Here is a 23,250-nt window from a genome sequence, read left to right on the forward strand (position 1 = left end):
GGCGTCTGAGGCCAGGGCTGCCTCAGGGACCGTGTCCTGCAACTATAGGGCCGTGCAGACACTGGCGCCGGCGGCAGTAGGGTTTTAGCAGCACGGAACGCACCGGCGACCCTGATGCCGGACAGGTGGTATGTTCAGAACTTGAAACTTGTCACAAGAAGCCCAGAAATGTGGTGTCATGTTATGCCAGGCCCAACCCTAGCCACAGATACTACGTGCATGTGAGGATGTGGCCGAGACTCGCCCGAAGGACGAAGCTGGGCTGTGTCCCTTTCTGGAAATGAAGAATTATCCTAAAGCTGTGGTAACGGGCACCACGGGCTACAGGACAGGCCTGCACCTTTGGGCACTTGCCCCCCACGGCTGGCGGTGCTCGCGAGCAGGAGGGACACATAGCGGGGCTCCCAGCAGGAGCAAGTAGGTCACTACCGCATGGACTTGCAGGAGGTCAGCGGAGGGACAGGTAGACACGAAGCACGCAGTTGAGCACTTGAAGGATTCTTCAGCAAGACCCTGGAGCACCAAGCTGGCAACCGACTAGGAAATGACTTCACTTTCACACATACGGTGGCACAGAGCTGTACACTGAAGCATCTAGAAGGTTCCATGACACCCCTGAGGGAGCTCCGGCTCCATGGAGGGGGTCAACAGCCTTGGACAAGAATGACTGTGCTTCCCAGCCGCATAGCACCGAGGCCCACCCAGGACCTGGACACGCAACCTCGGCCACCTGAGGACATCTAGGCAGGAAGGCGGTGGTGGGCACCTCCGCTAGAGAAGTGCTAACTGGGAGCCATCCGCGTCTACAGAGCCTCCTCAGGTCAGAGCCCATTGGACAACGTCCAGAACAGAGGAAGACCTCCAGACTCAGAGATGAGCTGTTGGGAACACCCCTTCCCCCCACTTCCTGCCCCGTCATGCCCTGGGTCTGACCGCACCCCGAGGCTCGTCTGTTCCCCCTGGGTTCCCCCAGCCCAGGCCGGGCCTGCGGTTGCTAAGGAGATGGCCGCTTCCTGGGCCGGTACAGTGCAGATTTCTTCAAACACAAGCAGGGGGAGCGGAGCGGTGCAGGGACTGAGGCCAGGATCTCAGGAGCAAGGGCGGGGGGGCTGGACCTCAGGCAGCGGCAGCAAGGTGCCCGCAGTGGGGCGGTGGGCGGGTGAACAGCCCAGGACGGGCCAGGCTTCTCAGGGACGAAGAGGCCTCAGTGGGCCTTGAGCTCAGGGTCCCCGGACGCCCAGCCCCATTGTCAGCATCGCCCTGGCCACCAGCGCAGGGGCACGGTGTCAATGAGCCCTGTGCTGTGCCAGCCCGGGCGGGGCTTGGCCCCATGTCAACACAGAAATCTTGGGAAGAGGATGACACAGGGCCCAGGGGAGGAGGAGAGGGGATGACACCGGCAGTCTCCGTGTAGTGCCGAGGGGACAAGGGGACTGTCCTGTGGCCCTGCTTTGGTAAGCATGGTCTTCCAGACCAGATGGCATGAGGGGGCATGGGGACAGGTCCCACTGAAGGCAGGAGAGAACACAAAGTTGCGAGCAGAGCATCCAGGATCCGCTTTCTCAACTTCTCTTATAAATATGCATTAGAACATCTGATAACACAAGCAAAGGGCTCTGAAATTAATTTAAGATTAAACCAAGACTGGATTTCCTGCACTGCCAGCAGGAAATATACCTAAAACCCCTGAATACCCATATGTGCTTGAGGGCGGTGGAGGCCCCACAGCACCTCAGTCCCGGGGCACCTTGAAGTGGTCCTTCTCTTTGCGGATGGCCCTCATGGTGGTCACAGGGTCCGTCTCACCCGCATGCTGCTGCACAGTCTTCTCCCTGTGAAAGCCGACCACCAGGCTGCAGGCTGCGCGCCATGCACACCCGCCTCCCCCCCCACCCCCCGCCCCGGGGCACTGGGGGAGAAAAGAGCCAGCAGAGGTTGGGACATTCTGAAAAGATGAAATGCTCCCGCCAAGGGCCAGCCTGCATGCTCCTGACTGTGGAGGGCCTGCTGGCCGAGTGGTCCTGCTGGCAGCCCCCTCAAGACTCCTGTGGGCCACACCTCGCCCACCTACGGATCCAGACTCCAGGGTCAGAAAGGACCCCACACAAGCACCCACCCCCCTGCCCCTGAGAGGGCACAAGCACCCACCCCCCTGCCCCTGAGAGGAGGTGCCTGCTTCCCAGGCTACAGACTACTTGATAAAGACTTCAGGGTAGCCTCCCCTGGCACCTGGGGTCTGCAGGGGTGCGGATGCTGGCTGAGCAAGGGGGCCACAGAGGTGCAAACATCCCTGAGTGCACGCTCACCTCACTCTCATGAATGGGTTGTAGGTGAACTCCTCTGCGATGGTGGATGGCACGGTGGGCTCCCCAATACTGTACTTCTCCTGCACAGGACAGAGGTCACTTTAACATGGATGTTGCTAAAGGTAGCATTTCCCACCACCTTCTAATCTCCGAACGTCACCTCGGAAGGCAAAGTGAACAGCATCAGGTCAGCGTGAGGACAGGCTCCTTCCTGCTGCAGAGACCCAAGTGTCCCGGCCACCACCAACAAACTGTCCCTCTTCCCCTCGCTGTCTTGGATATAGAGGGGGACACAAAAACTTCACTAATTTGAAGTTTGTATTTTATGTTCTAGAATACCAGCAAAAATGCAGAAAACACAGGAAAGAAGGAAACACCCACAGCCCTACCCCCAAGATGCAGAGCTCACTGCTTGGCAGAGCAAGGTAGCAAGTGCCCAGGGTCCCTACACTGGGATGACCACCCCTCTACAAGGTGGTGAGCTCTCACCACCGGGCATTTGGCCAGGGCTTCCCCTTCACGGGCTCCTGAGGACAAAGCCACAGGAAGAGCCCAGGCAGGCAGCCTGTCCCCCAGGCAGGATGGCCTCCGATCTACACTGACCAGGGCAAATGGAGAGAAGAGGCAAACTGTGCCATCAGCCAACTGTTCACTCCTACAGAAAATCCTATGGGAAGGCCAGGGTTAACAGCCGGGGTCTTCACTCTCCCCACAGCCCCTGCCCTTCTACGGTTGGGTGAACCCCGAGGGCCACAGCATCAGAGGCCGGACAGCCACTGTCAACACCCACCCCCAGGCTTCCCGACCATGCAGGGTCCTCAGACCCGAGGGTCCCGAAGTCACCCCCAACCGTGAGCAGTGGCATCAAGAAGCAAGCTCTCAACTGCTGGCAGTGTGCCAAGTAAGGGTCTGGCAGGAGGTCAAGATGGAAGTTTATTGCTAATTTCTGATCTTCCCCTTCCGCTGAAAACAAGCTTAGAGTGTTTTAGAATATTCCCCAGGCTTCCTCCAGTATTCACTCCTAAGAATTCCTTCTCCATCTCCTATGAGGGAAGCAAACAAGATAACTCTTCTAAGGATATTCTAAAACCCGTGCTGATTGGGACGCCTGGGGGGCTCAGTGGTTGAGGGTCTGCCTTCGGCTTAGGTCATGACCCCAGGGTTCTGGGATCGAGTCCCACATCGGGCTCCCTGCATGGAGCCTGCTTCTCCCTCTGCCTGTGTCTCTGCCTCTCTCTCTCTCTTTCTCTGTGTCTCTCATGAATAAATAAATACAATCATAAAAATTAATGAGTTTTAACCTGTAACAGTTTTTCCTACAGAAGCAGGAAGCATGTAGACACTTAAGACTTGTGTATAAGGATGCTTGCCACAGCATAGCTCCTAAGAGCAAACAAGCTGGAAACTCTAAGCATCCTCCCTAATGGGGTAGGTAAAATGGCTTCTGGGTGACATGCACACAGTGCCATAGATTACTTATTAAAAAGAATGACAGATGGATGGATGGTGATAAAGTAGATTAAAACGTTCATATTCAAAAGCTATTGCTGGGGGCAGCCCTGGTGGCACAATGGTTTAGCACCACCTGCAGCCCAGGGCGTGATCCTGGAGACCCTGGATCAAGTCCCACATCAGGCTCTCTGCATGGTGCCTGCTTCTCCCTCTGCCTGTGTCTCTGCCTCTCGCTATGTGTGTCTCTATGAATAAATAAATTAAAAAAAAAAAAAAGCTGGTGTTGGGCACATGAATGTTCACTATGTGATTCCTTCAACTTTTCTATATATGTAAAAATTCTTTTAAAAATGTTGAAAAAGGGATCCCTGGGTGGCGCAGCGGTTTGGCGCCTGCCTTTGGCCCGGGGCGCGATCCTGGAGACCCAGGATCGAATCCCGCGTCGGGCTCCCAGTGCATGGAGCCTGCTTCTCCCTCTGCCTGTGTGTCTGCCTCTCTCTCTCTCTGTGTGTGTGACTATCATAAATAAATAAAAATTTTTAAAAAAATGTTGAAAAAACTAAAAAAATGTTTCCATATAATTAAATGTAACCCCACATGTCTAAGGAATCCCAAGGAATATATTTTAAATTATTTCAAACTGAAGATAATAAACATATAGCATTTATAAATTTGCAGAATGTTCCTAAAACAGGCCTTGAGGTTTAGTTCTTAGCATTAATTGCTTATATTAGAAAAAAAGAAAGGTCTAAAATCAATGACTTCAGGTTCTGTATTAAGAACCGGCGGGGGGGGGGGGGCACTCAGTTGGTGAAGTATCTGCCTGCAGCTCAGATCATGATCCTCGGGTCCTGGGATCTAGTCCTACATTGGGCATCCTGTTCAATGGGGAGCCCTGCTTCTCCCTCTCCCTCTGCCTGCCGCTCTCCCTGCTTGTGCTCACTTGCTCTGTCAAATAAATAAAATCTTTTTTAAAAAATCTATAAAAAGGGGATCCCTGGGTGGCGCAGCGGTTTGGCGCCTGCCTTTGGCCCAGGGCGCGATCCTGGAGACCCGGGATCGAATCCCACGTCGGGCTCCCGGTGCATGGAGCCTGCTTCTCCCTCTGCCTGTGTCTCTACCTCTCTCTCTGTGTGACTATCATAAATAAATAAAAAATTTTAAAAAAAATCTATAAAAGGAAGAACAAAGTAAGTAGAAGGAAGGAATTTAAAAAGCGCTGGAACCAGGACAATGGAAAAACCAGAAACATTAAGGCAAAAACTGTTCTTTGAAAAGATCAGCAAAATTGATCAGAACGATGAAGAATAGGAACACAAATCGCCAACATCAGAAATTAAAGAGGTGACATCACTACAGATCCAACAGATGGGGGTGGGTGGGTGTGACCATACCGCATTAAACATAAAAGCTAAATTATGAAACTTCCAAAAGGAAACAAAGAAAAATCTCAACCTTGGGAAAAGCAAATATTTTTTAGATAAGAGGCAAGAAGTCTGAACCATAAAAAGATTAACATGCTGGACTTTATCAAAATTAAAAATGCTTACTTTTCAAAAAACACTATTGAGAAAATAAAAGGCAAGCCACAGAATGGGAGAAACCATCTGATAAAACACCTATAACCAGAATATATTTACCAAAAAAAAAAAATCCTCTTATCAAAAATAAGACAATCAAACTCTTTAAATGGCCAAAAGATTTGAACAAACAAAAAATGGCCAATCAGCACATAAAAAGATGTTCAACATGATTAGACACTAGAAAAATGCAAATTAAAGCCACAATATAACTCCACTACATACCCATTAAAGTGACTAAAATCAAAAAGAATGGCAATGCCAAGTGTTGGTGCAGATAACAACTAGAAGCCTGATTCGAATTTAAAATGTGCTGATCTGAATGTAAAATAACACAAATACTTAGGAAACAACTTGGCGGTTTCTTTACAAGTCAAACATACACCTGATACTGCCCAGCCATTTCATTCCTAGATATTTACTCAAGAGAAATTAAAAGGTAGGTCACACAAAGAGATGTACAAATGTTGTAGCAGCTTTATTCACAGTAGCCAATGACCGGAAACATAAATGTCTAACTACGAGTGATTGGATAAACAAAACGTGGCCCAGATTCAGCATGAATGATTCTCAAAAATCCTTCTGAGTGAAAATAAGAATACGTATTGTATGCTCCATTAACATGATTTTTTTCTTAAGATTTTATCTGAGAGGGCATGAGCGAGTGAGCACAAGCAAGGGAGCAGCACCCAGAGGGAGAGGGAGAAGCAGGCTCCACACTGAGCAGGGAGCCCGACGTGGGGCTCAATCCCAGGACCCTGAGATCACGACCCGAGCTGAAGGCAGACACTTCACTGACTGAGCCACCCAGGTGCCCTATATTGAATTCTAAAAAATGCAAACTAAGGGGCAGCCCGGGTGGCTCAGCGGTTTAGTGCCACCTTCAGCCCAGGGTGTGAGATCAAGTCCCACATCGGGCTCCCTGCATTGAGCCTGCTTCTCCCTCTGACTGTGTCTCTGCCTCTCTCTCTCTCTCTGTGACTATCATAAAAAAAAAAAAAATTATAAAAAAAAATTACAAAATAAAATCTTAATGAGGCATGCAGAAACCTCTGGGGGCGATGGGGATGTTTTGTATCTCAATTGTAATAGTCATTTTATCGTGTGTGTGTGTGTGCGCGCGCGCGTGCTGTCAAAGTTCACTCATTCACTTTAAACTAATGTGGTTTATTACATGTGAACTAAACCACAGCAAAGCTGATCCTAAAGAGGGAATCCCTGGGTGGCTCAGTGGTTGAGCACCTGGCTTTAGCTCAGGGTGAGATCCTGGAGTCCCGGGATCGAGCCCCTCACTGGGCTCCCTGCACGGAGCCTGCTTCTCCCTCTGCCTGGGTCTCTGCCTCTTTCTGTGTCTCTCGTGAATAAATAAATAAAACCTAAAAAAAAAAAATTTAATCTTAAACAGTATGGGGCACCCAGGTGGCTCAGTCAGCAAAGCATCTGCCTTCCATCCTGGTCATGAACCCAAGGTCCTGGGATCGAGTCCTCCATCGGGCTCCCTGCTCAGTGGGGAAGCGGGGAGCTTGGTTCTCCCTCTCCCTCTGCTCCTCCCCCCGCTCATGCTTGAACTCTCTCTCTCAAAGAAATAAATTTTTTAAAAAATAAAAATGAGGGATCCCTGGCTGGCGCAGCGGTTTAGTGCCTGCCTTTGGCCCAGGGCGCGATCCTGGAGACCCAGGATTGAATCCCACGTCGGGCTCCCGGTGCGTGGAGCCTGTTTCTCCCTCTGCCTGTGTCTCTGCCTCTCTCTCTCTCTCACTGTGTACCTATCATAAATAAATAAAAATTAAAAAAAAATAAAAATGAATTTGAAAACTTTAGCAAAATGGACAAATTCTTTGAAAGACAATAGTTGCTAACAAAATTGACTCAAGAAGACATAAAAATCTAATAGCCGGGCAGCACCGGTGGCGCAGCGGTTTAGCGCCGCCTGCAGCCCAGGGTGTGATCCTGGAGACTGGGTATCGAGTCCCACGTCGGGCTCCCTGCGTGGGGCCTGCTTCTCCTTCTGCCTGTGTCTCTGCCTCTCTCTCTCTCTCTCTCTCTCTCTCTGTCTCTCATGAATGAATAAGTAAAATATTTAAAAAAGAAATCTAATAGCCCTACATAAAATAAAGACATTACCTTTGTAACAACAACAAAAAAAGACCTTTCCATGAAAAGCACTCAATGTCCAGGTGGCTTCAGTGGTGAATTCTAACATTAAAGGAAGAAATAATATCCTAGACAAACTGTTTTGTCTAGGAACATAGGAGTAAACATTTTCCGTTCATTTTATGAGGCCAGCATTACCCTGATACTAAGACCAAAAACATTACAAGAAGATAAAATGACAGACCAGTATCTCTTATGAACCCTGACAGAAGGAGAGACCACAGCAACGTAACATGGCATGACTAAGGCTTGGGCAGAAAGCAAGGTTGGTTTATCTGAATCCAACTGAGGTTGGATATTAACAGTAAAATAGGAAAAAAACATAATTACGTAAAAGATGAAGAAAACAATCAGTTCATAAAATTCAATACCCACTCATGATTAAACTCTCAGAAAACCAGGAATATAAGTGAACTCTGTCAACTTAAGAAGATTTACAAAAAACCCACAGCTACTATGATACTTAATGGTTAAAGACTGAATGCTTTCCCCCTAAGATTGGGAACGAGGCACAGATGTGCAGTCCCACTACTTCTATTTAACTTTGTCCTAGAGATCTTAGCCAGTGCAACTGGGCACAAGTAAATAAAAGGCACACGTGTTTATAAAAGAAGAAAAAAAATGTCTCTATTAGTTGATGATGTGATTGTGTGCTAAGGAATCTATGAAAAAGATGCTAGAATAAGGGCGCTGAACAAGGTCACAATGATACGAGATCAAAATACAGAAATCACTTATGGGCAGCCTGAGGGCCTCAGCAGTTTAGCGCCGGCTGCGGCCCAGGGCGTGATCCTGGGGTCCCGGGATCGAGTCCCACGTCGGGTTCCCTGTGTGGGGCCTGCTTCTCCCTCTGCCTGTGTCTCTGCCTCCCTCTCTCTCTGCATTTCTCATGAGTAAATAAATAAAATCTTTTTTTTTAAATCTTTGTATTTCTAAAGACTTCAGCAAATAGTCATTTCCAATAAAATCCAAAAACATGAACTTCTGAGGGCTACATTTAATACTATGTGCAATTTCTGGAACAACAAAAATTATAGAATATTGCTGAGAAAAACTAATGACCTCAATAAGTGGAAAGCTACAGCATATTCACGGAAAGACTCAATATTGTTAAGACCTCAATTCTCTCCAAATCTTTTGTTACAATACAGTCCCAATCCAAAGCCAAGCTTACTTTTTTTCTTTTTTTAAGATTTTATTTATCTACTCATGAGAAACGCAGAGAGAGAGAGAGAGAGAGAAAGAGGCAGAGACACAGGCAGAGGGAGAAGCAGGCTCCATGCAGGGAGCCCGACGTGGGACTCGATCCGGGGACTCCAGGATCACATCCTGGGCCAAAGGAAGGCGCTAAACTGCTGAGCCACCCAGGCTGTCCCAAGCTTACTTTTCTGGTAAAAATTAACAAGACAATCCTAAAATTTACATGGAAACGCAAAGCACTTAGAGGAGCCAAAACAAGCTTTAAGAAAGCCTATATATAGGATATATACAGCCTGATTCCCAGACTTACCAAGAGCCACAATAATCAAGACTGTCCGCTGCGGGCGGAGGAGAAGTCCTACAGATCAGTGGGGCAGAGAGGAGAGTCCAGAAGTGACTCAGGCCTACGCTGCCCAGTTTATCTAGTGAGGATGCCAAGGTAATCCAACGAGAAAAGGACAGTCTTTTTTTTTTTTTTTTTTTATTTATTTATGATAGTCACAGAGAGAGAGAGAGAGAGGCAGAGACACAGGCAGAGGGAGAAGCAGGCTCCATGCACCGGGAGCCCGATATGGGATTCGATCCCGGGTCGCCAGGATCGCGCCCTGAGCCAAAGGCAGGCGCCAAACCGCTGCGCCACCCAGGGATCCCGAAAAGGACAGTCTTTCCAACGAATGGGGCTGAGCAGCTGGAAGTGAATTTGCAAAAAAAAAAAAAAAAAAATTGTGCTCTACCCTTCCCTTAGACCACACATGGTCTGAGGCTCACTGACCTACAAATAAATTTGAACAAACACAAAAGCGAAAACAATAAACTTTCAGGACAAAACACAGGAGAGTCAACATTGCTCAGAAATAGAGCATGAGGGAATCTGAGCAATGGAGCCAGGTGCGCCGTGTCTCTGAGGGCTGTTTACAGGACATGCTCCAGAACAGGGTGACCCACAGGAGTGGCAGGGAACATCCTGGGGCCACATGGCGGCACACGCTGTCAAAATTCATCAATCTGTGTACCGCTCGCTCAAAACAAGTTATGTTGTATTGAATGAAAATTATCCTCCATAAAGACTGGATTTTTTAAAGTAGGGAACTGTTAATGAGAGGAAGCATTAGTCCAATGTGTATAGACTGCTGTGGACAGGGCACTAGGGCCAGGAAGTGAAAAAGAAGCCACAAAACGCAAGCTGCAAATATACAGGATAGGCCCTCTGAGCTGCGGAAAATATTCATCCCACGCGCACCGCAGGAGGAGAATGCCCATCAACTCATCAGGTGGCCTAAATTCTAACAAGTATTATTTTGCAAGCGCACCCCAAAACTGAGAAAGACGCTCGACAACAGGTGACGCATCGAACAACGAAACTCCAAGGCCACTCGTCACTGACCGAAGCCCCAAGGCCTCCGGGAGAGCGTCCTCCCGACACCTCACGGGGACCACAGGGTCGAAGGCAGAGCCCGCGCCCCGGCTTCCTGCCGCAGCACTCCAGCCCCCACTGAGGACGCCGCTAGGACAACCAGACCAGAGTCCTCGGTCTTCCCAGAAGTCAATGCGTTTCAGACCAGCGGCCTCGCCGGCGGGTGCGGCTGCCCCGGCCACGGTGCTGAGGTGGAGCCCCCGGGGCCCAGGGCGTGGGGACCCGTAGCTCCGGCCTCACCAGGGCCCCTGCCACGAGGGCGGCATCCCAGGCCCGGCCCAGACCCACGGGGTCAGCGAGGATCACAATGACACAGCCGGCCCGGGAGGAGCACCGTGCGCCCGCATGGAGAAGAGGCCCCCACGGGCGGCAGCCCAGCCCCCGGGGAGCTGAGTCGTGGTCACTGACCCACAGATGCAGCCCGCAGCGCGGCCCGCTCACCTTAGCCCAGGCCAGCTTCTCCTGAACGGCGGCGTTGCTGGGTTCCACATGCCGCGCGAACTTGAGGTTGTTGATGGTGTACTCGTGGCCACAGTACACTCTCTGCGGAAAACAGCACGCCGTGAACTAGGGGCTGCAGGAAGCTGCCCCCAGACCCCCCGGCCCCCTCGGAGCCAGGCACGCAGGGCTCTGAGCTGGGACCCCTTGGTGAGGACACGGGGGGGGGGGGCACTCAGGACACTGACACTCCTTGTGTGCATGTTCCACGGCGGTAGCAGGTACGTCACGAGACCCACGCTCACAAGGCAGCGTGCCCGCCCCCGCACCCAGCCGGGGGCGCTGCCTACTGTGTCTGGAGGGAGCCGGCCCAGGACCTCCAGCAGGGCTCTGTACATCTCGTCCGCAGTCCCTTCGTAGAACTTCCCGCAGCCGGCCACAAACAAGGTGTCACCTGAGAAGCAGGACAGCCCGGGGCAGTGGGGGCACCGCCAGCAGGACAGGCCCCCGCAACCCAGCAGGGCAGAGGCCCCCAGCTCCCAGTGCCCAGCCCCAACCCGTCCCCCTTCAGCCTCGCCAGCAGCCCCCCAAACCCACACCTTACGGTCCCCCCACTCCTCCTCACGGCCCTACCTTGTCGGCCGTGGTGGCCCCGAAACCAGCCCTGTCCCTCCCAGCCCACCTGCCATGTGTCCTCTTCCCTCAGTGGCCACGGCCAGCCTGGAGCACCCCCAGACCCCAGCAGGCGCCCCCCCCCCAGACCCCCTCCTGCCTCAGCCCCACAGGGGGGCGCCCCCTCCTCCTGACGAGCTCTGTGGCCACCGGGGGCTCAGGCGCATTTGCCCTCCAGGCCCTAGTGGCGGCCCAGAGACCGGCACACAGCCCAGGCCACAGGGCCACCACCGGGCCGTCCTGGCCAGAGCCGGGCCCCCTCAGGTGCGGTGCCCACTGCCCCCCGGGACAACAGGCACCTCGCGGGGATGCCACTGGGCCGCGCCCCGAACGAGCCCTCCAGGGAGGCAAGTGTGGAGGATCCAGAGACGCCAGAGGCCGCGAAGCACGCAGGCAAGGCGGTCGGGGTCCGGGGAGCAGCCCTCGGACACCCCGGCTCCCCTGCGCTTAGCCCTCAGCGAGCGGGCAGCAGCCCCGGAGCCTCCCGACACCACATGACTCCTACAGATGCCGCGCCCACTGGCCCATTCACGGAGGACCCCACGGAGGACCCCGGGGCGGGCTTCCAGAGCCCGAATCAGCTCCCACGTCTACGCAGCCCCAAGGGACCCGCCTCACTCCAGGCCCGGCCGCCTTCCCCCCAGCAGACGGGCAGACTGACGGGGGTGTTTGCCGCCCCGCGATGACACAGGTGCCCACGGCCACTCGGGGGATCTCGGTGCTCACCGTGCAGAGGCGGGGTGCTGGAGGCCGGTTCTCCCAGAGCGAGCCTGGGGTCCCCGGGGTCCCCCGTCCCGAACTCAGAGTCGGCTCAGAGCGGCCACCTGCTGCTCCTACACCAGGGACACCGAAATCCATGGTATCCACGAGGAGCTTGGGAGCAGGGTGCCGTGGGACTTCGAGCGGCTGTGGAGACCTCTGGGGTCCCATGCATGCCCTCACTGTGGAGCTGCTCCGGGGCCCCTCACGCTGGAACCCTCATGCTGGTTCCCTCACACTCGGCCCCTCACACTGGTGCCCTCACGCTGGGTGCCTCACACTGGGCGCTTCACACTGGTTCCCTCATGCTGGTGTCCTTACACTCGGCCCCTCACGCTGGTTCCCTCACGCTGGGCACTTCATGCTGGTTCCCTCATACTCGGCCCCTCACACGGGTTCCCTCATGCTGGGCGCCTCACGCTCGGCCCCTCATGCTGGTTCCCTCACACTGGATGCCTCACACCGGGCGCCTCACGCTGGGCACCTCATGCTCAGCCTCTCACGCTGGTTCCCTCACACTCGGCCCCTCATGCTCAGCCCCTCACACTGGTGCCCCTCACACTCGGCCCCTCACACTGGGCACCTCACACTGGTGCCCCACGCTGGGCCCCTCACACTGGTTCCCTCACGCTGGTTCCCTCATGCTGGGCGCCTCACACTCGGCCCCTCACACTGGGCACCTCACGCTGGTTCCCTCATGCTCAGTCCTTCACACTAGTTCCCTCACACTCAGCCCCTCACGCTGGTTCCCTCACTCTCAGCCCCTCACGCTGGTTCCTTCACACTCGGCCCCTCATGCTGGTGCCCTCACGCTGGCGCCCTCACGCTCGGCCCCTCACACTGCTGCCCTCACTCTCGGCCCCCCACGCTGGTGCCCTCACGCTGGTTCCCTCACGCTGGGCACCTCACGCTCAGCCCCTCACGCTGGTTCCCTCACACTCGGCCCCTCACGCTGGTGCCCTCACGCTCGGCCCCTCACGCTGGTGCCCTCATGCTCGGCCCCCCATGCTGGTGCCTCACACTGGTTCCCTCACGCTGGGCACCTCATGCTCAGCCCCTCACATTGGTTCCCTCACACTCGGCCCCTCACGCTGGTGCCCTCACACTCGGCCCCTCACACTTGTGCCCTCACTCTCAGCCCCCCACGCTGGTGCCCTCACACTGGTTCCCTCACGCTGGGCGCCTCATGCTGGTTCTGTCATGCTCAGCCCCTCACGCTGGTTCCCTTACTCTTGGCCCCCCACGCTGGTGCCCTCATGCTGGTTCCCTCACGCTGGGCGCCTCATGCTGGTTCCGTCATACTCAGCCCCTCACGCTGGTTCCCTCACTCTTGGCTCCTCACGCTGGGGCCCTCATGCTGGGCCCCCCACACTGGGCACCTCATGCTAGACACCTCATGCTGGTTCCCTCACCCTCAGCCCCTCACGTTGGGCACCTCATGCTCAGCCCCTCATGCTGGTGCCCTCACTCCCAGCCCCCCACACTGGTGCCCTCACGCTGGGCACCTCATGCTCAGCCCCTCACGCTGGTGCCCTCACACTGGTGCCCTCACGCTCGGCCCCTCATGCTGGTGCCCTCACGCTGGTGCCCTCACACTGGTTCCCTCACGCTGGGCGCCTCATGCTGGTTCCGTCATGCTCAGCCCCTCACGCTGGTTCCCTCACTCTTGGCTCCTCATGCTGGTGCCCTCACGCTGGTGCCCTCACGCTCGGCCCCTCACGCTGGTGCCCTCACGTTGGTGCCCTCACACTGGTTCCCTCACACTGGGCGCCTCACGCTGGGCGCCTCATGCTGGTTCTGTCATGCTCAGCCCCTCACGCTGGTTCCCTCACTCTTGGCCCCTCACGGCTGGTTCCCTCACTCTCAGCTGCTCACGCTGGGCCCCTCACGCTGGTGCCCTCATGCTCGGCCCCTGCATTTCCCAACCATCCCCCACTGCAGTTGCATCATCACAGGAACTTTAATTTCTGCAAGACACAGAGCTTAGGGCCGCTCACACCCGCTGAGAGTGCTCAGGAGGGTCCGCGCGGCCAACAGGCCTGCTCTGGGCCGCAGCGGCTGCTCAGCCGGCCCGGCCCGCGGGCTCCCTGGGCTGCAGCACGGTCTCCCTTTCTCTCAAGGGAGAAGGCCCTGGATTGCTGGCAAGGCCTGTCCGCCCGACAGTGCTCCTCACGCAGGCCAAGCTGGGTGGTGCTTGGGTGCTCAGGCTGTTCCCGGGCTCTCCCCTGGGGGCGGGCGTCCTCCTCACGCAGCCCCGCACCCTAGGCCTGGCTGCAAACGCCCCAGGCGTGCGATCCCCAAGTCGGGGCTGTCTTCACACATAATCCCCGCCCCCGCACCTGAACACTCACCTGTGAACACGGCAGGAGGCTCGGAGCTGTTGGGCTTGCTCACAAAGTAGCAGATGTGTCCAGAAGTGTGGCACGGGGTGGACAGGCACTTGACATTGAGAGACCCCACCTTAAACGAAGCACGCACTGGCATTTGCCCTCTCCGCGCCCGGGGGCCGCCCGAGGGCTCCCCACGGGGGACCGCCGCTCCCGTGGCCCGCCCGACCCGCAACTGCCCCACGGCGGGAGCCCCGACACAGCCGAGCAGCCTGTCACTGCTGCTCCAGCAGCACGACGTGCATCGTGCTGGAACCGCGGGCCGAGTCCCCAAGGGTGCCCCAGGGGCAAGGCCCACCCGAGCCTGCCGTTTGCCTGCGGCGCAGAACCAAGGGGCCTATTCTACTTTCTTCCTCAGCATCAGGCAGGTCGTCACCAGGTACCTGGCTTCTTAGAAAGGACACTCTCCTCCCTCGGTGTTTGGGCTTCTGCTTGGTTTTCCTTCCTGCCTCCCCTGCCCGCCCAAGAATGTTCAAGCCACAGAAAGATCGAAATAAAGTGTACATCAGCGTGACCCTCACGTGGGTCACCGAACGCTAACAGTCGCCACGTCTGCCACGTGGACTCAGCACAGCACAGCGGGCTGCAGTGCGCGGACACGCCACCCCCGAGGCGCCTGCTGACTCCCGGGACATCCTTTCACTCGGCCTTACACCATCACCACATCCGAGATGTGGAAGAGTGATGTGCGTCCATCCCCTGCCCTGTCCACACTCCCGTTTCCCCAGTTGTCTCCGACCGTGCCTGACGGCTTCTCCCCGCAGCCAAGCGCTCTCCGCAGGCTGATGTGTCTGTGATGACAGAGGGCACCAACCAGGCGGCCCTCCACCCTCCGGGGCCCTGGGCAAGGGGGGAATGCCAGGAGGGGCGCGACTGTCCCCACCGTGCCCCTCCCCTCCAGGGCCCGGAGACCAGCCATGCTGGCATGCCTCCCATGGGTTCGCTGCTCACCTGCAGTGTGGACAGGTGCGTGACCTTCTGAGTCAGGGCCCCGATCCGGTCATCACCCCCGCACACCTTCAACCCAGGCTCCAGCTTGACCAGCTTCTCGTTCCCACCAGCGTGGTCCCTGAAAGTGAGAAAGGTGACCTGGGCCCCTGCTGGTGTCAGTGGGCCCGCCTACTCTTAAACCCTGACCACGACTCTCCTTTCCTGGTCACCTTCTTAGTAGAAATGCATCTCCAAACACAGGAAACTGGCTTGTCATTTGGCTCCACCGAAAAAGAACATTATCAGACATGCCATTCCCAAGTGAAGCATTTCTGTGCCCCTACCCTGTGGCTGCAGACACTTCTGAAGCAAAAGAACCAAATCACAAACACCAAAATAATCCCTAAGGCCCCAGCTCCCAAACTTTGGACATATAAGGGTCACCTGAGGAACTGTAATAAGCCCCAAGTCCGGTCCTTGCCCCACATCCTGACACAGCTGGCCGGGGGGCGGCCTGCAGAGCAGTTTTAAAGCCCCACCACCACCCATGACTCTCACAGGTGGGCCACCTTCGGACCCACTGCCAAGCTGGTGGAAGCTGTCTTCTAAAATGGCAATGCCTGGAGCACCTGGGTGGTTCAGTCGGTTAAGCGTCTGACTTCTGATTTCACCTCAGGTCATGATTTCAGAGTCATGACACTAAGCCCCACATCACGTTCCCCCGCTGGATGTGGAGCCTGCTTCAGATTCTCTCCCTCCCTTCCTAAATATAAATTAGTAATAATAAAATAAAGTAAAATGGCAATGCCCCAACCAAAAGACTATCAAAAAACTGTTGGAACTGACACACGAATTCAGTAAGGTTGCAGAATATAAAATCAATGTGCAGGAATCTGTTGCATTTTTATGTGCTAATAATGAAGCAGCAAAAAAGAAATTAAGAGGGCAGCCCCGGTGGTGCAGCGGTTTAGCGCCCCCTTCAGCCCAGGGCGTGATCCTGGAGACCCTGGGTCGAGTCCCACGTCGGGCTCTCTGTACGATGCCTGCTTCTCCCTCTGCCTGTGTCTCTGCCTCTCTCTCTCTCTGTCTCTATGAATAAATAAATAAAATCTTTTAAAAATTGGGATCCCTGGGTGGCACAGCGGTTTGGCGCCTGCCTTTGGCCCAGGGCGCGATCCTGGAGACCCGGAATCGAGTCCCATGTCGGACTTCCGGTGCATGGAGCCTGCTTCTCCCTCTGCCTGTGTCTCTGCCTCTCTCTCTGTGTGACTATCATAAATAAATAAAATAAATAAATAAGAAATAAATAAATAATAAAAAATATATAATAAAAAACCTCAAAGCAAAATTCAATTAAAAAAAAAAAAGAAAAGTGGAGCTGGAAGCATCACAATTCCAGACTTCAAGCTCTAGTACAAAGCTGTAGTCACCAAGACAGTATGCTACAAAAAGAGACACACAGATCAGTGGAACAGAACAGAGAACCCAGAAGTGAACCATCCAAAAATATCCAATGAGAAAAAGACTAGATCTTCAACAAACGGTGCTGGGAAAACTGGACAGCAACACATAAAAGAATGAAGCTGAACCACTTTCTTACACCTACACAAAAATAAATTCAAAATGGACGAAAGACCTAAGTGTGAGACCTGAAACCATAAAAATCCTAGAGGAGAGCACAGGCAGTAACGTCTCTAACAGCAGCTGTAGTAGCAACTGGACACATCTCCAGAGGAAGGGGAACAAAAGCAAAAGTAAACTACTGGGACTTCATCAAAATAAGAACTTCTGCACACTGAAGGAAACAATAAAAGGCAGCCTACAGAATGGGAAAAGATACATGCAAATTACATTCTGATGTAACAAGAGTTGGTATCCAAAATATATTAAAAACTTACATAGCTCAACACCCAGAAAATGAATAATCCAATTAAAAAGTGGGCAGAAGGCACGAACAGACATTTCTCCAAAGAAGGCCTCCAGATGGCCAACAGACTAGTGAAAAGATGCTCATCATCCCTCATCATCAGGGAAATGCAAATCAACACTACAGTGTGATATCCTCTCGCACCTGTCAGAATGGCTAAAATCAGCAACATGAGAAACAACAGGTGTTGACGAGGAGGAGGAGGAAAAGGAACCCTTGTGCACTGTTGGTGGGGATGCAAACTGGTGTGGCCACTCTGGGGAATGGTATGGAGGCTCCTCAAAAAGTCAAAAAAGAAATTGCCTTATGACCCAGCAAATTGCACGGCTGAGTATTTACCCAAAGAATACAAGAACTCTAATTCAAAGGGATGTTTATAGCAGTGTTATCCACAACAGCCAAGTATGGGAGCAGCCCAAGTGTCCATCGACTAAGGATGAACAAAGATGTGGCCTATTTAGGTGTGTACACACGCACACAGGAATGTTACGCAGCTATAAGAAAGAATGAAATCTTGCCATTTGCAATAACACAGATAGAGCTATTATTCCACATATGACTTTACTACTATGTGGAATTTAAGAAATAAAACAAACCAAAGGGTAAAAAATAAGAGAGAGAAACCAAGAAACAAACTTGAGCAGAAGCAGATGGTCACCAGGGGGGAGGAGGGTGGGAGGAAGGGTTAAGTAGGTGATGGGGATTAAGAGCACACTTGTGATGAGCTCGGAGTGATGGATAGAATTGCTGAATCGCTATACTGTACCCCTGAAACTAATAGAACACCGTTAATTGGATTTTATTTTATTTTATTATAAATTTTATTTATTTATTTATTTATTTATTTATGATAGTGAGACAGAGAGAGAGAGAGAGGCAGAGACACAGGCAGAGGGAGAAGCAGGCTCCATGCACCGGGAGCCCGACGTGGGATTCGATCCGGGGTCTACAGGATCGCGCCCTGGGCCAAAGGCAGGCGCCAAACCCCTGCGCCACCCAGGGATCCCCGTTAATTGGATTTTAAAACTTTTTACAGGGACACTTGGGTGGCTCAGCAGTTGAGCGTCTGCCTTCGGCTCAGGGCGCAATCCTGGGGTCCTGAGATAGAGTCCAGCTTCAGGTTCCCTGCGGAAAGCCTGCTTTTCCGCCTCTCTCTGTGTGTCTCATGAATAAATAAGTAAACCTTAAAAAAAAAAAAAAAAAAGCTTCCTGGGGATCCCTGGGTGGTTCAGCAGTTTAGCGCCTGCCTTCAGCCCAGGGTGTGATCCTGGAGACCCAGGACTTGATCCTGCATCAGGCTCCCTGCATGGAGCCTGCTTCTCCCTCTGCCTGTGTCTCTGCCCCCCTCTCTCTCTCTCATGAATAAATAAAATCTTAAAAAAAATAAAAATGTAAAAAGCTTCCAATGTTTAAAAAAAAAACCTTTTTAAAAATAAAAACCCGTGTATCTTTAAATAAATAAGCACATACATATATTCATGCTTACATAAATCGGCAATGCTTGACTGTGATCGGGGGCCAGGCCAGCCCATAGCACACAGCCCTCACCCCAGAAAGGATTTACTCACTGGGGGCAGCCAGACCTGCCCTTCAGAAAGTCAGGAAAAGAATTCCAACCCCAGCCTTGTGGGGCTGGACGCGCGCTCAGCAGATCACCCTTCCCAGGACGGGGCCAGGGCTCCTGCTCCTCGCTACACTCACCACAGAGCCCTTTCAGGGGCCCAGACACACAAACACACACAGCAGGGTCCAGAGATAACAGGGTTGGTTCGGCCCTGCCCTCACAGGCCTGCTCCACACAGGCCAGTACCAATGCCTCCACCCGTTCCTGCTGCCCTCTGGGCATACCACCGCCTCCACAGGGAGGGACACTCCAACACCCTGGGGCTCAGACTGGGGTCAAATTTGGGGTTTTCTGTTCCACATTAATGTATGAAAAACTCCAGAGCATCACACCTTGAGAAAAGTGACCTGAGGGTTGCTTATCAAGGTAGAGAGAAGCCAACCCTGAGGCTCGGTGGGAGGCACAGAGACGGCCTCCAGAAAGCAAGCACAGCAGCCAAGGGCAAGACTGCCACCTGCTCCCACCCGCCACTCAGGAATTAACACCTGATGCCCCGGGGCTATACCTCAGTGACATCAACCAAGAAGTGGCCACCATTGAACAAACTCTGGCCAGTCCAAGCCCCCAGGACACCCCCAGGACTTCCCCACAGGAGACCGTGGCTGACCCTTTCTTATTTGGAAAAGAAAATTCAGAGCCAAATAAATATTTTTTTCTAGCTATAAAGAGCCTCAAAAGTCTCAAAAACCCCACATGGGGGTCTTGGACAAGCAGCTCTAGCCCTAAAACCCAAACAGTGGTGTTTCTTTCATCCCTTACCTTCAAATTTCAAAAACTACAACCTCTCCAAATACAGATGCTGGCTTTTTAAAAACACTAATGTCTAGATGAGTTTATTCCCTGACATCAAGGCCAGTCTCCCATCACACAAGCCCAGGAGCCTTCCAACATGCTGCTGGAGGCCCTCCCCATGGAGCCCACGGCCCGGGCCAAGGATGCAGGGCAGCAGCACAGGGGCTGGCACCCCCAAGTTGGCTCAGAATCCCGCTGGGGGCCAACACTCAGCCGCACAGAGAACACAGCTGGAGGGGCAAGGGCTTCCAGGACCCCGATCCCTAGGGCCTCCACCTGGAGGGAGGGCCCATGGAGCCTGCAAGTGCCTGACCCCCCCAGGGATGCCGGCCCCAGGCGCATGCGGCAGGTGCACACGGCCCTAGTTGTCGGGCCCAAGCACCCCGGCTGGTAAGCGCTTACCAGTGGTGGTGGGTGGTGAGCACTGTGGTCAGCCTCACGCCGTGCTTTTTCACCGCTTCTACAACCTGCAACCAAAGGTGAGGCAAGACACCGGCCGTGGTCACACTCCCAGTGCTGGCCGGACAGGCCATAGGGGAGCCCAACAGAGCCTGGGCTTCGCCAGGAGGGGCTGGGCCCTGTTCTGCCGCTGCCCACTTGCCTCTGCTCCAGGAGAGCAGGGGGAAGGAGGCCCTCTTCTCTCTTGACCCTGCTGGCAGCTCAGTGCCGGCCACGAACCCTGCAGCCGAGGTGCCCCCTCCCCAGGGCAGGGCTGAGGGGCGCTCCTGCTTCCCAGCAACTGGACAGACAGAAGCCCGTTTCTCCCCTCGCCCAAGCCTCTGGTGGCCTCCACCCCTCGCGGGCCTCCTGCCCCATGGCAGAGAGTCTGGGCGCTAGCGGTGTCCAAAAACCAAGTGGACTGGTTTGTGCTGAGCTTCAGGCAAGCTACGAGGACACTGCGGCTGTCACCCTAGCCAGGGCTGGCCTGGGGCTGCGGCCCGACTCCCACCTTCTGGGGCTGCACCGGGTCCACCACGCCAGCCTCCTTGGTCTCGTCATCGATGATCAGGTACATGTAGTTGTCGGTCAGCGCAGGCAGTAACTCAACCTTCATGGTGCCCTGTTCCACGGTCACGCTCTTCTGCGAGTCGGTGTGATACAGGAGGGCTCCCGGCAGGGCTGGGCCTGAGGGCAAAGCGCAGCTCCGTCAGTGTCCCTGGGAGGCCGTCCCAGGCGAGGCTGACAGACAAGCCCTGCACCCAGGACAAGTGACCCGCGAGAGCAGCAACCTGGGAGGCTCGCCGGGTCAGGTTTCCTAAGCTCCTTTGGTAAGAGGACAATATCCTCATTTTACCACATCTGTTAAGGAAAACACAGAAAATCCTTCACATGCATATTCACGGATATGGCTTCTTTCTTTCTGGAGAGTTCTAAGAGGGCTGTGATTCAAACCACTGTCAGGACTGACCAGTGCCAGAAAGACCGCAAAGAGGGAGCCTGGGGACGAGTGCCGAGCAGGACTCTGGGCTAACAGAGCCTGAGTCATGTGCACTCTGACCTCTGCCCCTTCCTAGGCCTCCAGCCAGAGAAGGAAACAATATTCACTTTCAGAGGCGAGAACTCGAAGTTTGGATAATGCACAAACCCCACCAGGGCCTGAGACATGGGAGAGATGGCCACCTGTTCCAGATTCAGTGGTGTAGGACACAGACTCACCACCCAGTTGAACCAAGGACTCTGCCAGGGTATGTCAAGAGTGAGCAAGAGCCAAAGCATCCTCCACCACGGAGTCAGGTGCCAAAATATTTTCAACAATGAAACTCCTATCCCATCTAAAAACTCACAGAGGCCCCAACAATACTTTAAGTCTTAATGTGAAAGGGGTTAGCACCACAAAAGGTGACAGAAGACAGCCATGGAATTCTGGGGGAGGTGCCAGGATGGGGGCCTCTGGCCCAAGGCATCCAGAACGCAGGCAGGGCCAACTGCCTGACAGGCCACATCGCCCGGGGCCGCCTACTGCTGACTTCAGCCTTATCTGCGACAGCCAGAGAAGCTGTCTGAACTGCAGCTTCCAAGCGTCCACACAGATCTCCAATGCCCCTCCCCTGCACGGCCAGCTGGGCATCTTCCAGGCCCTCTCCCCGTGCACAGCAAAGCAAACACTTTTGTATGACCAGGGTCTGCGATACTCCGCCTCCCCGGAGCCCAGGGAGGACTGCGGGCCAGTGTGTGGCGTGCATCCTGGGGGTTAGGGAGGGGAAGCAGGGCTACACAGACCTGTGCTGCGAGTCTGGGACAGGGGCACAGCCCCAGCGACGGGAACGGGATGATATCCTACTATGAAGGCTCTCCTGGGGAACCTGGGGAACTTAGTTATTTCTGCAGCCGCCCCAGAACCCTTGTTCCATTTCCAAAAATGATATGCCCGAGAAATACTTCCAGGTCAGTTTTGCAACTGCGACCTTTTGTGTAAGCAGAGTGCACCGAACAGCAGCCTATATAGCCCGGCGCGTCCTGGGCACATGCGTCCTGGCGCACGTTTTGTTTGCCTTCTGAACTGGGCCCATCCCTCTGCAGGGCACCGACGGCTGGGACCCGGCTCCCTTCTGAATGAGGCGGCCACAGTCTTGCCAATTCGCTACGGTCCCACTTACACTCTCCGCCCGCCTGACTCGGGAGGCAAACGTCGTACCCCTGGCACTCGGAGGGGTGTCCCCGACTTAACGGCAACGCCTGATCCACTCCCGAACCTTGAGGGCTTTCAGTGAGGTGGCCAAGGGCAGCGCCGTCTCCCTGACCACTGCTATGTGGGTCGCCAGCCTGCCGGCTCACCACCTCCCTAAGACGCGGGTCAACCTACTGCCCCTAGTGCCACATCAGCCAGATAAGAGATCAGGAAATAGAGAAAAGGAGATTTCAAAATCAAGGTCAAAATATTCATTCCAGCAAAGCAAGAGGTGACCCGGCAGGAAGCTGAGGGCTGGAAGCGCAGCCCCGCCGGTGAGCCCACCGCGGCTTCAGCGCGGGGCCAGGGAGGCCCAGCCGCGGGGACCCGGCCTGCGAGCGCCCGGGGCGGCAGGTGGAGACGGGGCGCAGTCCCGGGGCGCGCGGCTCCGAACCGGCACCAGGCGGCCAGCACCCCCCAGCTGGCCAGCGACCCCACCGTGCCTTCAGGCCCCGCAAAGTCGGACTCCAGGGCCGCAGGGCCTTTGCTCGACCCCACCCGGCGCGCCCGGACGCCGCCGAGGGTTACGAGCCTGTGGCGGCAGAAAACCGCGTCAGCCCGCGGCGGCCCGCAAAGCCCCCGGCCACGCCCCGCGCCCGCTGCCGCCCCAACCGCCGTTCCCGGGCCCCAACGCCGGCGACCCCTGCCCCGCGCCCGCGCCCCCGGCCCTGTCAGCCGCGACCCCGCCGCCCCGCCGGCGCCGGCCCACCTACCCGGGCCGCGGAGGGCGCAGGCGGCTCCCAGCGCGGCGAGGCTCCGGCGGCCCAGCAGCCCGCAGCCCAGCACCATGACCCGGGGCGGCTGGCGGCGGGCGGCGGGGGCGGGGGCGGGGGGCGGGGGGCGGGCGGGCCGCACACGCCGGCGGCGCCCCGCGGCCAATCGGCGCCCGCCGCCCCGCCCTCCAGCCAATTGGAGCCCGCCTCGCGCCCCCGCCCCAGAAGCCGGCC

The 23,250-nt window shown here is 55.0% G+C and overlaps 2 protein-coding genes across 6 annotated transcripts in view; both read right to left on the bottom strand.

Moving 5' to 3' along the window:
- Positions 1-1,553: 1,553 nt before the first annotated feature.
- On the bottom strand, positions 1,554-23,128 carry HAGH (hydroxyacylglutathione hydrolase). 3 transcript variants are annotated; one of them, XM_055339970.1, is made up of 9 exons: positions 23,017-23,128; positions 20,585-20,760; positions 20,038-20,102; positions 15,314-15,431; positions 14,327-14,435; positions 10,793-10,998; positions 10,548-10,649; positions 2,307-2,386; positions 1,554-1,832 (listed from the first exon to the last, which is right to left on the bottom strand). In XM_055339970.1, exons 1-9 carry the CDS (start codon positions 23,090-23,092, stop codon positions 1,733-1,735), a joined length of 1,032 nt encoding a protein of 343 aa, XP_055195945.1. In that variant the 5' UTR covers positions 23,093-23,128; the 3' UTR covers positions 1,554-1,732. The 3 variants fall into 3 exon arrangements, with proteins under 3 accessions (XP_055195945.1, XP_055195946.1, XP_055195947.1); XM_055339971.1 differs by having other exon boundaries at positions 10,895-10,998; positions 23,017-23,127; XM_055339972.1 differs by lacking the exons at positions 1,554-1,832; positions 14,327-14,435 and having other exon boundaries at positions 2,314-2,386; positions 10,895-10,998.
- MEIOB (meiosis specific with OB-fold) overlaps positions 20,683-23,250 on the bottom strand; it is a 39,509-nt gene continuing 36,941 nt past the window's right edge. For all 3 annotated transcript variants that reach the window (XR_008666410.1, XR_008666408.1, XR_008666409.1), the window contains one exon: positions 20,683-20,760. The gene's annotated coding sequence lies outside the window, so the exon portion shown is untranslated. The remainder of the gene's footprint in view (positions 20,761-23,250) is intronic.

Source organism: Nyctereutes procyonoides, unplaced genomic scaffold (assembly GCF_905146905.1).
Source record: "Nyctereutes procyonoides isolate TBG_1078 unplaced genomic scaffold, NYPRO_anot_genome, whole genome shotgun sequence".
Lineage (NCBI taxonomy): Eukaryota > Metazoa > Chordata > Mammalia > Carnivora > Canidae > Nyctereutes > Nyctereutes procyonoides.